Genomic DNA, 12029 nt, shown 5'->3' on the forward strand with positions numbered 1-12029 from the left:
AAAATCAAATTAACAAATTACACAACTTTAACTTGGTTACAAATATTTAAACCCAACCCCACCCAAAGAAAGAAAGAAAAAAAAAAGACTTGATTACAAATAGCTAATCTTATTTAAAAAAAAAAATATTTGATTACAAATAGCTAATCCTATTAGGTGGCTTGAAAATATAAAAATCATACAACAATCTCAGAACAATGGCATATAGGTTACAACAAATGATGGACAAGGCTTCAAGATTACACAACTTTGACTTGATTACATGGTACTCAGAAAAGAAGTGGGACTAGGAGGAACCGGTACCTCTACAGTCCCTTCCAACATCAGGACTACCTTCTTCATGGAAGGACGAAGTGAGGGGTCATCTTGGATACACCAAATTCCGACCCTAACCATCCTATCCAATCTTCTTTCGTCCACCTCTTCCTCACCAACCAACTTACGAAGCTCACCTGTCTCAAAACTATTGTAGACCCATTCTGTGAGGATGACTTCTTCCTCTGGAACATTCATATCAATGCCCCTTCTACAACATATTAACTCTAGAAACAGGACCCCAAAACTGTAAATATCTGCCTTAACTGTTATAGGCATGTTTCGGTGCCACTCAGGTGCAACATACCCTCTGGTCCCTCTGATCCCAGTTTGAGTCCTAGTTTGGTCTATCTTTAACAGCTTTGATAATCCAAAATCAGCAATCTTTGGACATCGGTACTCGTCCATGAGTATATTTTGAGGCTTTATGTCACAGTGGATTATTTGGGTGTCACACTCTTCATGTAGGTAGAGGATACCTCTAGCTATGTTGAGAGCGATATTCACCCTTTCATTCCAACATGGTGGTCTTTCGGATTTGAAGAGAAAATTCGCAAGTGATCCATTGCTCATATACTCGTACACCAGAAGCCTATTTGGACCATCACAACAATAACCAAGCAATTGAACTAGGTTTCTGTGATGGGTTTTGGCAATCACTCTCATTTCAGTTTGAAACACTCTCTCACTTTCATCTAACACTTTGTCCAGTTTCTTGACAGCTATGATCCTCATGCCATTTGATAAGGTGCCTTTAAAAACAGTGCTGAAAGCTCCCCTACCCACCACTTCTTTGAAACCTTCTGTTATTTTCTCGAGCTCACCATATGTAAATGATCGAAGTCCGATCTCTTCAACTAATCCTATATTTTTTGCCTCCTGATCTGAGATCTTCTTATACGCCAAAACATGGTTTTGGTAAACAAGAAAGGCAGAAAATGCAAATACCATAAATACAATGGCAGTCAATGTAAGGCAGATAATTAAGATACCTTGAGTACTTAGCCCGCCTTTCCTTTCTTTGGTTCCCATATGATCACTTGGAGTGTTGGGGCTACAACTCCTGCTGACTTTAACAAAAGTGAAGGTAGTAGTGGTGGAAGTATCTACTATCATTCTTCCGTATCTCAACGGGAGCTTCTGTTTACTGCACTGCTGGTCTTTAAACATTGCAGCCTCACAGTTAGCATCTCCCAAACAAGCATCTTTGCATTCTCCTTCAGTTTGGGATGATAAAACTGAATATTGATCATCTTCCCATGAGATGTTCTCCAATTTATATATGGAGTTGCTGCTATTTTGTGTTTCATTTCCACAGCTCTCAGCTTCTAATTTTGCTTGGCAACCAAAACCTTGGCGACTCTGGTTAATGTAGTTGAAACCAGGAATACAGTTGCATACGGCCCGTTGATCCCTGAGAGTACAATACGCGTTCAATCCGCAAATGCCTTTGGGGTCACAACTATTGGTTGATGATACCCATCCAATAGACCAACTGCTCTTCCGATCCAGATTAAGTGAATAGAGTCTGAAGATCCCATCAACATCGATGGTCATGCGGTAGAAAACGTTCCTGTTGATGGGAGTTTCACCAGAAGAAAGATTCTTTATAATGAAACCGGTACCATTCAGCAAATACAGATATCCATCAGCATCAAGATTTAATGAACAGTTGTCTCCTTGCCCATAAGTACCTGAGGCCCAATATGCATATGAGCCTGTGTCATCAGTTCTAATGGGGTATTGAACAAGGTTGCCGTCATACTGCATTTTGAGCCGGAATATTCCGGTCGAGTGGTCGGTTTCTGATAAACCAGAGAATAGCTCCTGCCCTGCCATTAGCCGCTGACCTGGGAGAAGGGTATCGGTGGGGGAGTGATCAAAACTTTGCCAAATGATACTTCCGGTTGAATTATATAGAACGAAATTGCCTGTGTCAAGCATGGAAGCCCAAGAGGCAGACTTCGAATCGTCACCAATAGCTTTTGGTTGGTCTTGTTGTGTGGGTTGCAGGATCAAGCTACCATCTCTTGTAAGGTTCAAAGTAGCGTTGGTAGACAAAGGTGGATCGTCTCGGTTTACTGTCCAAACCACGGTATGTTCGGGTATTTGGGCAAACCAAATTCCAACGGCAAACCCATTTCCTTGTGGATAAAATCCAAAGGCAAATCGACCAGAAGGAGATAGCCATGATGATGAATTGGTGGAGGAAGCAGGGGCGAGAGAAGAACCTAAGCTAATGTTGGATGACCTAATTTGTTGAGCTGCTACTACTGCAGAAACATAAAGTGCAGAAGAGAGTAGTAGTAGAAACACAAAGGTAGTAAGAGCAGCCATGAGAATTGGATGAAGAGAGTAGTAGTCACTTGGTTGGGTGTGGGAGCTGCATATACAATGGTGTCTTTCGGTCCCTTTTTATTGTTAGCAGTGACAAGAACAGTCAAGGGTGTAAGTTCTAGTCAAGGTTGTAGAATTAAAAAGTGAAACCGCTAGTCTTCACAGCCGTGGGAAGTACTCTGAAGCTTATAAGGCTATTATCAAATTAACCAGTTTTAAAATCCAATACTGTCTTCCTCGAATATTTCCTGAACTTGTTTCACAAACCAAGTTGATTACGGAATTGAATTGTAAAAGCAACACCGTGCACTTCAAGCCAATGGACCATAAGATAGAGATGTTTTAACTTCCCAAAGTAAATTAGAAGTTTCCAAGAAGATGGTAGTCCAATATTTTCTCATCGCTCCTCAGTCCTGTTCAGAATCTCGTTCAGTTTCATGTATTAGATTGTTCTCCTACGTCTCTTGTCCGCGCAATTGTCTATTCAAACTTTTGTTTCAACCGCACAATGCACGTCAACACAAGGTCAACGTAGGTCGTTGCAAGACTTGGAGCCTCCTGGTTTTGATTATTTCAACATTTTATTCTGTGGGAAGTTTTTCTTCACTATACCATGAATGTGAAGGGTCACTCCACCATGATAAATCTCTGACCCCACTAGAATATGAAGTCACAATGCCTCTCACACAGTCACATCTTTGGCGATACCCCTACTCCGCTGACCGTGATTGAAGGAAAACTTGGTGGTTTTTTTTTTAATTAAATTACCATATGTAAAATCATAAGAAAGAGAATTGAATACCAGTGAAATGTTTTAACTACATATGCATGAGTAGGGGTGTCAGTCGGTTGGTCTGGCTCAGTTTTGGTCTGGGTTGAGTCGGTTTCGGTGTGGGAAAGTTGAAACCAAAACTGAACCAATAAGGAAATTCCGGTTTCGGTGCGGTTTGATTTCGGTTTGTCTTCGATTTCTAAAATCGATTTATAACCGGGTTGGTTTTGGTTTTTGGTCCAGTTTGGATTCGACTTTCCATACAAATGTTTACAAAACTATGCAAATTTTGATTTTTTTAATGAATTTTGGAGTGTTTCGGTTTCTTACCGGTTTGGTTTCAGTTTCGGTCTGGGTTTTGAGCCGGTTTCGGTTTGTTTTGGGTTCATCCGGTTTCCGGTGCGGTTCGATTTGGTTTTGGGGTTGCAATACTCCAAACCGAACCTACCCAATAAGGCTTCGATTCGGTTCGGTCCGTGTTGTTATTGGTTTGGTCCGGCTGGTTTTACCGGTTCGGTTTAAGAATTGACACCCCTATGCATGAGGGACAATCGGCATGCACATCCAAAGTGAATCCCAGTCCTCCACAACACGGCAGCAATAACAAAAAGGCACGTAGATGGTTCCGATTTTCTTGATTTATGAGCTTCTTTCTCCCTAATGGCAATGTCGAAGGTGGGAGTTTAGGCTTTGCTATTTTAGTGATGTTTTTTCTCTTAGGTAGAATTTTTTTCCAGGGGTGTGGTTGGGACCTGATCAAAACTTTGCCAAAAGATCATTCCAGTTGAATTATATAGAACGAAATTGCCGGTGTCAAGCATGGAAGCCCAAGAGGCAGACTTCGAATCGTCACCAATAGCTTTTGGTTGGTCTTGTTGTGTGGATTGCAGGGTCAACCTACCATCATTGGTAAGGTTCAACATAGCATTCCTAGACAAAGGTGGATCATCTCGGTTCCTTGTCCATACCACAGTTTGTTGAGGTATTTGGGCAAACCAAATTCCAATTTCAAAGCCATTTCCTTGTGAATAAAACTCAAAAGCAAATTGACCAGAAGGGGAAAGCCATGATGAATTGGTCGAGGAAGGGGAGAGAGAGGAACCTAAGCTAATAATGTTGGATGATCTTTGTTGAGCTCCTAGTACTGTTGAAATATTAAGTGCAGAAAGGATGACTGGTAGAAACACAAACGTAGCAGCAACCATTAGAATTGGAAGAAGAAAATGGCTGGTTCGGTTTAATTTGTGTGTGATCTATTGTTACTTATAAGTTACTAAGAATAGTCAAAAGGGTGATCTAGTGAATGTTTCAAACCTCGAATTCTAATTAATTTTTCCTCTACTAAAAATTCTCATCTTGAGAGTTAGTATGCAGTCTTATCTAGAGATTGTTGAGAGGCTGATTCAACCGTTTGATCATCAGGTCATAATATTTGTACCTTTTCCGTTGGATCAATCCTGCCCCTTTTATATGACCAAAATCAAATGGTAAACATAGAGATAAGTATTGAAATAATAATAATAAATTAACCAATGATTCTAATAGTTGGTGCATTTAATTTATTTGATTTTGATTTGATAACCTAAACATATATTAATATTATAATATTGAAAAATGGTGGACTCCAAAGAAAGGGTGAGAAAAATGTAATGTGGAATTGATTGACCCGTTCCTACCACTTCTACTCACTACAGTTGGATCCGCATATAAATACATGCAAACTTCAATTATACTTCTTTCATGACGGAGATAATTAATATGTCAAAGGCATAGTGTTTCATCAATTTTAGTATGAAACAATCCCAAGCCATGCATATTAAAAATGAAATCCCAACAGAACACTTATGTATAGTTAATAGGACATTAGAAACCCATCTAAAAAGGAAGGAAAGGGAGATAATATGTAAAAAAAAATATTCATTTGACATGGACTGGAATGTGTGTGATTCATAGTATTAAAAATCAGATTGAATCGGTCTAGATCGTTGGGATCAGGTCACTATATTGGCCGATTTTAATCCAGTTATGATCCACTGGTAAGATATAAGAGTAAAATGATTTAAAATATCATTGAAAAAAAAATTGTAAATTTATCCGATTCAGTTCGATTTTCATCAATATGAATCGATATTGATTGCAAGTTTTAAAACCTTGGTGTATTAAGATGTTGTAATTGATATGTAGAAATTATTTATTTATTTATTTTTTAATTTCTGTTCTCCCCATATTACAGGTGTCTCTCTCTCTCTCTCATACCAAACCATATATATACCAATATACCATTGTTCTATTGATATGAGTATCTCTCTATACTATTCTCCGGAAAAAAAAAAAATCTGTAATTCATGATTTACTTTTTTAATTTTGGCAAGTATACATGACTTACTAACAGAATCCAAAGTCCAAACTATCACACCGGGACAGTTACTTTCGGAGTCAACATAGTTAGGGTACATTGACCAAAGTAGAATTTGAGTCATTCAATACCCACGTCAAAGATCATTTGCAGTTCCTTTCTCTCTGTAGTTTGGTGACTTGTAGCTTATGGTATAGTAGTATACTCAATCTTTTTCTAATTTTATTTCATTATAAGTTAACAAAAAAATTTAATAAAAAATAAATGAAAGAATCACATGAAAAATACCAAACAAATCTGGACAAAATAGAAAATAAAAATTTAGATCATTTCCACCTTCAGCATGATGTAGCAACTATTATCTATGATTGATTATATGTTTCTAATAGTGTAGGGGTCTGCTGATGGTTATGTTGAATGTAGTCCTATTGCTATCATCTTCATTATAGGTCTCTCTAGCTCCTTGTTGATGGCCATGTCGAAGGTGGGGATCCGGAGACTCACTGTAATTTTATTTTTTTTGTCCAAGAATGTCTAGACTCTAATCTTGCTTTATTTTCATTAATACATATTTTGCTGAACTTTTAGCAAAGAAATAAGGTAGCAGCCCAACCATACACAAAAATATGTCTAGGAGCTGTATCCTATACAGCCGCATACTCTGCTCAAGAATCCGCTACCATATTACTCTCCTTATAGCAATGAGAGTTTCACCTCAGAGAATCCTTTGATTTGGGTATAGAAATAGGGAGAAAATTTCTAGAGAGAGAGAGAGAGAGAGATTTTCCACCGGTTCCAAGACAGAAATTCTTGCACGGTGACCCAAAGAAGTCGGGTGCTGCGGCAAAGATTTGATCATGGAACCTCGCTTCTTGAAGTGGAATACCATGTCCCCTCCAAGCCATCTGCGCTAATCCCTTGGGGTTCAATATAATGGTTTGATTCAAACCAATGCTTTGAGCAAATCGAATTGAATATCATCCCTGTTTTGGCTCGAATGTCCCAAGTTTGACTCTCACTAGACACACCTTGAGTCACTCACATGGGGGTGTTTAGTGCTCTTCACTGTTTTCAATGAAAGTTGAATGATTTTCATTCAACCCTGGTATGACCTGGTCCATGCGATTGTAGGATCAGTATGGGCTCGTGGGACTAGTTTCGGCCTGGATACCCATTGTTAGCCAAAAAAAAAAAAAATCCCTGTTTTGGCCATGAAGAATAGGTTCTTAATTATATTGTACCCCTAATAATGGAAATATAAATTTAAACAAAAATCAATTAATTTATGTATAACGTCCTATAATCCTCCTAATGATTCTCCCTCTATCCCAATTGCTAATGATTAACAACTCCCATTGCTGAACTACTCTGATGGGAAAGAGGAGAGAAACTTTGAGTTTCAATTGTCTATACTGTAGGAGATCATCAGTCATCGTTCACATATGGTGATCTAATAATGGTGAATTATATGTATTTTCTTATTTTACATTGTGATTTATGATTTGTGATTGCAATAGATAAAATCATAATTTTATATTTGCATGGTGATGTAAATCCCATACCCTCCATTTGGTTGTAAAGAGAATTAAAGGGAAAGGAATTGAAATTTTTAAACTTAAGAAAATGATTTTTGTAATCATTAATTACTCCATGTGTTCTATAAAAAAAAAAAAAAAATTTATCCCATGTGATTTTATCAGTAATGTTAAATTACTTTATATTTATTTATTAAATTTTATTTTACTTCCTTCCCCAGAACTATAGTTAAATATCAAATTCTCCACGATTTTTTAAATATTTCACTCCTTACCTTCTATTCTAAAGATTCGATCAATCATGACTATTGAAGTGTTAAAAATGAGCTGTAAAGTGATTGTTCTTTTTTCTTTTTTTATTTCTCAAAATAACCCCATCCCTTTAATTGATCATTTCGAACACCTTGGCCGTCACTAGCAGCTTCCCTTTATGCCCTTCCTCTATACTCTCTATATACCCTGCATCTTCATCTTGAGAATTGAAGATGTAGCAAGAAAGAAAGAAAGAAAGAAAGAAAGAAAGAAAGAAAGAAAGAACAAGAAAAAACAGAGAGAATTAAATGGAGACTATAACTAGGTTATATATAATTCCCTCCTTGAGATTATATATAATTCCAGAAAAAAAGAAGAAAAGAAATAGAACAGAAAAGAACAACTTGGGTTAATATTGACCTGGGTTTTTGAAGAACAGGTTTCTTAGTATCATCCTCGCTTCCTGAATCAGCAGAACCATGTGAAAATCAGGAAAGATCAACTGGTTCTTTAGAGGAGATCAACCCAGAATACAAGAAATTCAACTTTAGAGGAAAAAGCAGCAAAATGGAAGAGACTACAGAGAGAGAACACCACCCACAGAGAAGATGAAAGGTCAGTCACAACCATGTAAAAGTACAAAAAAAAAAAAAAAAAAAAAAAAAAAAAAAAAAAAAGAAGAGATGCAATTCAAGCTTCCCTTTTCTCCATTCAAGATTCAGGGTGTAGAGAAAGGGCGTAAAGGGAAGCTGTTAGTGACGGCCGAGGTGTTCGAAATGATCCATTAAAGGGATGGGGTATTTTAGAAATTAAAAAAAAAAAGGACAATCACTTAATAGTTCTTTTAACGGAAAAAAATCATCTGCAATTCCGATCTCGTACAATTCCATACAATACCACCTTCAGGCGGTGACACGTGTATTGATACCAATACAATAGCCCAGATCTGATTTAAATGCATTTTCACTGATTTAATGTTTTATTAGTTGTACAAGATCTGGGCCATTGTATTGGTATCAATACACGTGTCACCGCCTGAAGGTGGTATTGCACGAAATTGTACGAGATCGGAATTGCAGACGATTTCAACCCTCTTTTAATCCATAGTAAAGGTTGATAGAATCTTTTAATTTGGGGGAGCAAAATATTTTAAAATATGTGGGGAACTTAATATTTAGCTATAATTAAGGGGAGGGGAGTGATAATTCCTCTAAAAATTATAAATAAAATATACTATTATTAAAAAAATAAAAATTTAAGTATTTTATACAATCATATGAGATAATGATTATAATTTTTTTTTCCATGTAAAACTTCACAATGAATTTTACATAAAAATAGGATCAAGTTCTATTTATTACACAATAAAAACGACAGCTCAGATCTAATGTCCTGAAATTCTTGAGATGCTTGAGGGTGTTGAATCTGAGAAGAGCTCCACCCATAAAAATGGAACCCCACCTATAAAAACAAGGGTTTGAAACTCTAGATTAAGAAGAGTCAATGAACTGTAAAGGCACTACTATCTGTACTCTTAAATTGGTCCATTTCTCAAATAGATTCCAAACAGAGTGACACTGCAGGTACTATCAAACAAGTACAAGTCTCTAAATGGAGCAGCTTCATCACCAGCCATGTCCTTTAGGCCGATATATTATGACTTTAATTAAAGTAGCCCACATGGATGCATAGAGTGTTTTTGCACTCTTTACAAGGACACTAGATCTTGCCGGTGCCAATGATTCCAATCTTCCATATGGAGCTTTAACTGCACCTATAATCACTCTAGCTACTACAGGTTTTTTACCCTTGTGGGTAAGTTGCAGCACAGAAAATTGGTGGCGAACACTCATAGAAATATAAATTTAACAAAAATTAATTAAATTCTGTATAATAATGCTACAGACTAAGAAGAAGTTGTGGAGGAAAATAAGATTTATTAGGAATATAATTAGCTAATCTTCTAAGGATGCTTCAAAATATCACAAACGTACAATCACAAAACAAATAGCGTATATAGAATATAATAGGTGACAAACTAGGCTTCAATAAGATATCACGAAATCTGAATCAGTTACATTGCATTGAGGAAATAAGTGGGACTAGGAGGAATCGGAACATCTATGGTCCCTTCTAACATCAAGACCACCTTCTTCATGGAGGGTCGAAGCGAGGGATCATCTTGGAGACACCAAATTGCCACCCTAATCATCCTATCTAATCCTTTTTCTTCCACATCTTCGTCAACCAACAGCTTACCAAGCTCATTAGTCTCAAAACAGTCGTAGACCCAATTTGTGAGGACGGTTTCTTCCTCTGGAACATTCACATCGATTCCCCTTCTACGGCATATTATCTCCAAAAACACGATCCCATAACTGTAAACATCTGCTTTCACTGTTACCCGCAAATTCCGGTGCCACCACTCAGGTGCAACATACCCTCTTGTCCCTCTGATCCCAGTCTGAGTCTTAGTTTGGTCCATCTTTAACAGCTTTGACAATCCAAAATCAGCAATCTTTGGACATCCGTATTCATCCATGAGGATGTTTTGAGGCTTTATGTCACAGTGGATGATCTGGTTGTCACACTCTTCATGTAGGTAGAGGATTCCTCTAGCTATGTTGAGAGCAATATTCACCCTTTCATGCCAACATAGTGTTCTTTCCGAATTGAAGAGGAAGTCTGCAAGTGTTCCATTGCTCATGTACTCATACACCAGAAGCCTATTTGGACCATCACAACAATAACCAATCAATTTTACTAGGTTTCTGTGATGGGTTTTTGCAATTACTCTTATCTCAGTCTGAAATTCTCTCTCACTTTCTTCAAACAATTTATCTAGTCTCTTGACAGCTACGATCCTCTCGTCATTTGGCAAGGTTCCTTTAAAAACTGTGCTGAAAGCTCCTTTACCCACCACTTCTTTGAAACCTTTTGTAACTTTCTCAAGCTCATCAAATGTAAATGATCGAAGTCCGATCTCCTCAACTAATCCTATGTTTGGATGTTCTGGGATCTTTGTATATGCCCTAACATGATACCGATGAACAAGAAAACCAAAAAATACCATAAACGCACAAGCATTAAATGAAAGACTGGTAATTAAGATACCTTCATTTGCTCCTCCCTTGCTTTCTTTTGTTACCGCCCCATGATCACTTGGAGGGGTGGGGCTACAACTCATCTGAGTCCTAACTTTAACAAAAGTTAAGATGGTGGTGGTAGATTCATCCATTATTCTTCTTCTGTATCTCAATGGGAACTTCTGTTTAATGCATTCCTGGCCTTTAAACGTTGCAGCTTCACAGTTAGTGTCAGCCAAGCAAGCATTTTTGCATTCTTCTTCAATTAGAGATGATAAAACTGAATATTGACCATCTTCCCAAGAAGCGTTCTCCAACGTATACATAGAGTTGCTGTTCTGTGTTTCATTTCCGCAACCCTGATCAACTTCAAACTTTGGCTGGCAACCCAAACTTTGGCGACTCTCATCAATGAAGTTGAAACTAGGAATACAGTTGCATATAGTCCCCTGATCCCTGATAGTACAAAATGAGTTCACGCCGCAAATGCCCTTGGGTTCGCACTTATCTTTCGATGATTCCCAGTTGATGGACCAGCTACTCTTCCTCTGATCCACATTAAGAGAATAGACTCTAAAGATCCCATCAATATCGATCGTCATGCGGTAAAAACCGTTTTTGTTGATGGGAGTATTTCCTCTGGAAGATTCATTCCATCGAGTGGAACCATTGCTAGTGAGAAAATACAAGTATCCTCCATCAGCATCAAGATTTAATGTAAGGTTGTCTTGTACATTGGTAGTTGATCCCCAATAAGCATTCTGGGGTGCATCTTGAGTGTTAATGGGATATTGAACAATGTTGCCATCATACTGCATCTTGAGCCTAAAATTTCCAGTGGAGTGGTCGGTTTCTGATAAACCAGAGATCAACTCCTGCCCTGCGTGTAGTTGTTGACCTGGAAGAATGGTGTCGGTTGGGACCTGATCAAAACTTTGCCAAAAGATCATTGCGGTTGAATTATATAGAACGAAATTGCCGGTGTCAAGCATGGAAGCCCAAGAAGCTGACTGAGAATCGTCTGCAATAGATTTTGGTTGGTCTTGTTGTGTGACTTGCAACACCAAGCTACCATCACTAGTAAGGTTCAAAGTAACGTTGCTAGACAAAGGTGGATCGTCTCGGTTTGATGTCCATACCACAGTATGTTGAGGTATTTGGGCAAACCAAATTCCAATGGCAAACCCATTTCCTTGTGGATAGAATCCAAAAGCAAATCGACCAGAAGGAGAAAGCCATGAAGAATTGGTGGAAGAAGGAGAAAGAGAGGAGCCTAAGCTAATGTTGGATGATCTAATTTGTTGAGCTGCTATTACTGCAGAAGCGTAAAGTGCAGAGAGGAGTAGTAGAAACACAAAGGTAGCAGCGGCAGCCAT

The 12029-nt window shown here is 37.9% G+C and overlaps 2 protein-coding genes across 2 annotated transcripts; both read right to left on the reverse strand.

Annotated features, from left to right (window-relative positions):
- Window positions 1-213: 213 nt before the first annotated feature.
- On the reverse strand, window positions 214-2685 carry LOC122085167 (G-type lectin S-receptor-like serine/threonine-protein kinase LECRK1). Its single transcript, XM_042653625.1, has one exon. It carries the CDS (start codon window positions 2650-2652, stop codon window positions 259-261), a length of 2394 nt encoding a protein of 797 aa, XP_042509559.1. The 5' UTR covers window positions 2653-2685; the 3' UTR covers window positions 214-258.
- A 6878-nt stretch (window positions 2686-9563) lies between these two features.
- Window positions 9564-12029, reverse strand: LOC122084167 (G-type lectin S-receptor-like serine/threonine-protein kinase LECRK3). The gene has a single exon (XM_042652250.1). It carries the CDS (start codon window positions 12027-12029, stop codon window positions 9642-9644), a length of 2388 nt encoding a protein of 795 aa, XP_042508184.1. The 3' UTR covers window positions 9564-9641.

Source organism: Macadamia integrifolia, chromosome 7 (genome assembly GCF_013358625.1).
Source record: "Macadamia integrifolia cultivar HAES 741 chromosome 7, SCU_Mint_v3, whole genome shotgun sequence".
Classification (NCBI taxonomy): Eukaryota; Viridiplantae; Streptophyta; class Magnoliopsida; order Proteales; family Proteaceae; genus Macadamia; species Macadamia integrifolia.

Coding starts and splice junctions, on each gene's coding strand:
- LOC122085167 (XM_042653625.1), bottom strand. CDS start 2,652: ATGGCTGCTCTTACTACCTTTGTGTTTCTACTACTACTCTCTTCTGCA.
- LOC122084167 (XM_042652250.1), bottom strand. CDS start 12,029: ATGGCTGCCGCTGCTACCTTTGTGTTTCTACTACTCCTCTCTGCACTT.